General features: G+C 37.4%; 2 protein-coding genes across 2 annotated transcripts; one reads left to right on the top strand and one right to left on the bottom strand.

Annotated features, from left to right (window-relative positions):
* Positions 1 to 1,082: 1,082 nt before the first annotated feature.
* Positions 1,083 to 1,971, top strand: BGZ61DRAFT_436610 (RGS domain-containing protein; the record flags this gene model as incomplete). Its single annotated transcript, XM_046244025.1, has 1 exon — positions 1,083 to 1,971. The coding sequence occupies one exon, from the start codon at positions 1,083 to 1,085 to the stop codon at positions 1,869 to 1,871; it is 789 nt and encodes a 262-aa protein (XP_046092895.1). The 3' UTR covers positions 1,872 to 1,971.
* Positions 1,972 to 2,098: 127 nt separating this feature from the next.
* BGZ61DRAFT_550756 (uncharacterized protein) lies at positions 2,099 to 3,114 on the bottom strand (the record flags this gene model as incomplete). Its single annotated transcript, XM_046255480.1, has 2 exons — positions 2,099 to 2,976; positions 3,110 to 3,114. 2 exons carry the CDS (start codon positions 3,112 to 3,114, stop codon positions 2,247 to 2,249), a joined length of 735 nt encoding a protein of 244 aa, XP_046092896.1. The 3' UTR covers positions 2,099 to 2,246.
* Between the last annotated feature and the right edge of the window lie 2,057 nt (positions 3,115 to 5,171).

The raw sequence follows: 5,171 nt of genomic DNA on the forward strand, positions 1-5,171 counted from the left end.
TGATCCATGGTTCAGGCCGAAACAAGCTGCGGTTCTGAGCCACCCTATTCAAACTATGAAAATCGCAACGGACTCTACTTACGGGTATAGCTTATGGGCACTGAGACATATAAATCCATTAGAGCTTTTCCTTTTTTGTACTCAGGAGACTGGAACGGCGGATTGTTTTTGGCTCCTGTCCACCAAAGAGCATGGTCATTTTAGTCCGCACTGTAGCAACGACTGGATGTGCCCTTGGCAGCCACCAAGACTCATGAAGCCTCTGCGGAGGTGGCTTCTTTGAGTCATGTAGGAGGTTGTGACACGGCCTGTTCGCCTCTCGGACGGCGTTCTCCGGAAAATGAGGGGCGGCATGTGGGGGAAAAGCGACTGATTAGTCAAAGCGCTTCAATGGAATCCCCAAACTGTCGCCACGTCGTCGAGGAACTGGGGAAAGAGGGTGGAAGCTCTTTCGGTATTGCGAGCGTTGACGCAGCCGCGACTGATCCCGTCGTGCTCATGGCCGGGTCAAGAACGCCCAAGTTTCTGGAGTAGCGAAAAAGACATCGTCTTGGCTAAACAAAGGGCGGGAGAACCGTGACACAGTGGTGAGGCAGGCCTGCAGGCTTCCAGGACACCCCACCTCTTAATCCATGTGACGATTGCTCGACTAATGATGCATGTTCCTGAAGATCGACAATTTACGGCTTCATTTCGGGCCTTGCCGCTCTTAATTCCGACCATAATACCGGCCTGGTTGCTGCCTGCTTCTTCCTCGCGCTTGTTGAAGCTTCCCACGAAGTGTTTTGGAAGCTTGACGGACCCGGCACCAGAACGACGCCCCCGTTCAGGGGTTGGCGAACGTCCAATCAGATGAGCTGGAGTTTTTGGCCGAGGAGCGAACCACATTCCTCCAATCAAAGGAGTCGGAGTTCGTCTCGACCATGTGGCGAGACAAGCGCATTTCCATCCCAATTGCCCTATTGGTTATAAGCCACCGGGCGAAATAAATTGTGTGTGTGTGTGTATAAGAAGGTAAGGGCCAAGACGCGACAGGGCCACACTACCGGTTACCAGCTCTTGTACGAAGGCTATATCTTATAATGTCATCATTGGCTAGCATTATCTCCGACTTATCCCCAGACCCATGGAGATTGAACGATTTCACAGCCTATCTTTCAAGAAATCATTGCCTGGAAAACCTACAATTCGTCCAAGACGCGTCGAGATACCGTGTTTGTTACGCAGAGATAGTCGGGGGCAACCGAATCCCCCGGGCATCTTTACGGTGTCATTACGATTACCTCCAGGCCCTATGGGAAGGTCTTCTGAGCACTTATATTGTTTCCCATGGACATCGCGAAGTCAACCTTCCATCTGACGTCAAGAAGCGACTTCTCGGGTTCAGTTCCGATTTTCTTCCACACCCATCGGAACTAGACGATGCCGTCGATATCGTCCATCAGCTTATGGAGGACTCGATTCTACCAGGGTTCCTGAACTCTCATATGTCGTCAGAACAGCTGGGCGAGAGAGGGCGGGGTAAACGGAGGGGGACTAGCGGCAGAGATCGGCGGAAGATCTCAACGTCGACCCCAAAATTGGACTACCGGAGAAAGTCGCCAGCGAACGAGGCCACTGGACTGCGGACTTCCGGTTTGCGAGGGGCCGGGGCAGATGGAGAGAACGCTATTTATGCACGCCGCCACTCAATAGGAGGTACCGAACCATCACCTAGCCATCATTTGCTGCGGCGAACGATAGAGGTTTTCGACCATACTGTCCGCGGAGTAAGGGATATGAGATGGTTGAAGCCGCGGATAGAGAAGGACGGGGAAGCAGATGTTGAGATGATTAGTGATCAGTATGGAAGCGCAAAGTCTTTGGAATGAGCTCGCTGCTGATGGTTTAACGGGGGGCTATGAGTGGGCCCAAATTAATGACTCGAAAATAAGCGTCATGTGTTAACATCTCCAAGCGCCTCAGCCCAACATGTGGAATACGATCGCCGGATCCGGAATTGTCTACAGCCACTGAAACTTAATAGCTGAGGGGTAGCAGCGACTGCGCCAAAGCAACCAACACTCGTCAATAGTATTACCGACTAAGGAGCACAAATAGTAGCCTATGGTGTGGCCACAGATACAAGAGAGAGGCAGAGATCAATAGAAGTCACATAAGTATCACTACTAACTACCCACTGCCTAACATCCCGTCTGTCCTCTGCCCTCTCCATTCCCTATTGCATATTTGATTCTTGACACTACCTAACTCATCACCCACTCCAGCTCGTCTGATTCATCTTCACTCCCGACTGCCGCCCATCCACTCGGTTCATCACTGCCCAGGAACCGATTCTCGCTCTCCATAAACCCTGTTTCGCCAATCCCGAGGTCCCGGGGGTCCCACCGGAATGGCGAGGAGCTCTCGAGCCTCCAGCCTTGCCGCTCCCCGAGGTCATCGTTCGAGCCACCCTTGTCATTGATGTTGCCGAACGGCTGGCACAACATGATCAGGAGCTTCAAGGGCAGGCTAACGCGTTCGGCGCCGGCAGTCTTCGGAACTCTGAGGATGTAGGCGAAGGAGGACGGATTCGGGAAGGTGCTAGTACTGGTTGTGGGTTGGATGTAAGATGACAGTTTGTCGTGGATAGGGACGAGGCAGTCTTGAAATTTGAGTGCTACCGAGTCCGTGGTACTGCAGAAGGAGAGAATATTGAGGCAGATGCGGGCTTGGGCGAGGTCGTCTTCCCAGTCCATCAGGCTCCCCAAGTGGCAGACGTTCCAGAAATTGTACGGCGACCAAACACCCCTGAGCCAGCCTTCCCTCTCCACAGACACCGCCTTCCCGCAAACGCCACAGCCCACGGCAGGAAGGACTGCTAACTCCACCGCCCTCGGGGCCAGAACGCTCTCGGAAAAGGCCTCGGCTGCAGCAGCACGAGACTGTCCAACTCCAGCAGCGGTCCGTCGACGCGATTCTATAATAACGGGAGTCCTGCTTTCGCGCTAAGAAGGACGTATCGGTAGGAAGATCCTAGTGCAAAGAAGTCTCGTCTGCCCTCTAAGTTGAGATTTTAAAGTCATTCTACAAGGGATTTACAGATAAAAGGATATTATCTATTTCCTACTGCATTTTCTACTATAGAAAATGCCCTCTAGTTAAGATTACTACTATTTAGTAGAGAATATACTTAACCCCTATGTTGCTATAAGCTATAATAGCTCTTTAGAAATATAAAAAGTATCTTTTATAGGATGGTAATATAGGGGCTGATATTTGCCTTAAGTATTGCAGCGTTTTTAAAAATAGAGAGATACTAAAGGTATATTTAGTTAATAATATAAATATTATATATAAATATTATTATTCTAAGGAGCTTAATAGCCTCTCTCCTATTAAGGAGAGACTAATAGCTCTTTAAATCTCTTTTAGCTATATTATAAAGTTTACTATTAATAATAAAATACTATTAAATATTAATTACTAGAAATATATAAAAGATTTTATTATTATATTTTTAAATAATTTAAATAATTTAGTTACTATAATACTTTCTTACTTACTTCTTTAGGTAATTAAGAATATTTATATATCTTAAAGTAATATTAATAAACCTAGCTTAGTAAAAGTAAGGATATTTCTTTAAATATATAAGTTTTAAATAACTACTGCTTTTTTATAGTTATAGAGAAATAATCTCCTTTATAAAAATATTAAAATTAACTTAGATAAAATATAAAGCTAATAGTATATAGAAAGCTTAATAATTTCTATTATTTTTATAAAGTAAATATAAAAAAAGAAATCTTTAGCTATAAAAAAAATATATACTAACTTAATTATTTTAAATACTAATTACAAATTAAAGAAGAATTAATTTATAAGTATTAAAAAACTTTTTATTTTATTATAAATAAACCTAAATATTAATACTTTTATTTTAGTTAGTAACATATTAATAGAATAATTTTACCTACTATCTAAAAATACCTATATATTTACTTTTAATTTAAAGAGTTCTAATTATAATAGTAATATCCTTTATAAGATATTTATATTTAGTATATTTCCTCTAAATAGACTAGCTATTTTTATTAAGGTTAATAAGCTATTTTTTTTAGCTAAGGTAATTTAAAGAAGTTAAATTAAATATAGTAATAATATTAAATTTTTTACTATAATAGTTAATATAATAGGAAATTAGCTATTTATTTAAGTTAAGTATAATATAAATTTTATAAATAATTTATATAAGAATTTCTTTTTATAAATCTTTTTAAAAAAATTTCTATAAAAAAGTAGCAGCTTTTAGTTATTAAATAAGATAGATAGTAATATATATAATATTTTATAACTTATATAGTAGAGTATAAATTACTTATTTAATTACTAAGCTAAATATATATTATAATAATATAGAAGTTAATTTACTATATATTTAATCTTTTATTTCTTAATTTTTAATATCCTTCTCTAATTTATAAATTACTATATTAATATAATCTATATAATAAGAAACTTCTTTAATAAATTAAAATAAGTTTATAGATATCTAATAATAAATTACTTTAAAAAAGTTAAAAAGAAGATATAAAATATAAAAACTATAATAAATTTAAATATATTATTCTTACTTTATAAATTTTCTATTTTAGCTATATATAGCTGCTTTTTAATAAAATTTAACTTTTAATATAGAAAAAAATATAAGTAATTAATATTTAAATTAATATACCTACTATTTAAATTACTATTAATAAAATTTTAGTTATACTTTATACTTTAAATAATAAGAATAATTAAGTATTATTTTTTATATTTATTATTTTATTAAAGCTAAATTATATATTTATATTATTTAGTTTTAATTTTAATTTTAATAATAATATAGCTTTTAATAGTAATATTTTAATATAGCTAGTATATTTAATATATTATTATTAATAACTTTAATATTTTAAGTTTATATAGCTAATAAAAATTAAGTAATTTATGTTAATAGAGGTATATTAATTTTTTCTTCTTATAGAAATCTACTTTTATATATATACTTTATATTAAGTTTTAGCTTAAAGTTAATAAATATAACTTTTTAAAAGAATTTAATTAAGTTTAATTACTTTAATAATTCTACTTATTTTTAGTATTTAATAATATTATAAGTATATTATAAATAAGTATTACTATTT

This window comes from Ilyonectria robusta (genome assembly GCF_021365365.1).
Source record: "Ilyonectria robusta strain PMI_751 chromosome Unknown BGZ61scaffold_164, whole genome shotgun sequence".
Lineage (NCBI taxonomy): Eukaryota > Fungi > Ascomycota > Sordariomycetes > Hypocreales > Nectriaceae > Ilyonectria > Ilyonectria robusta.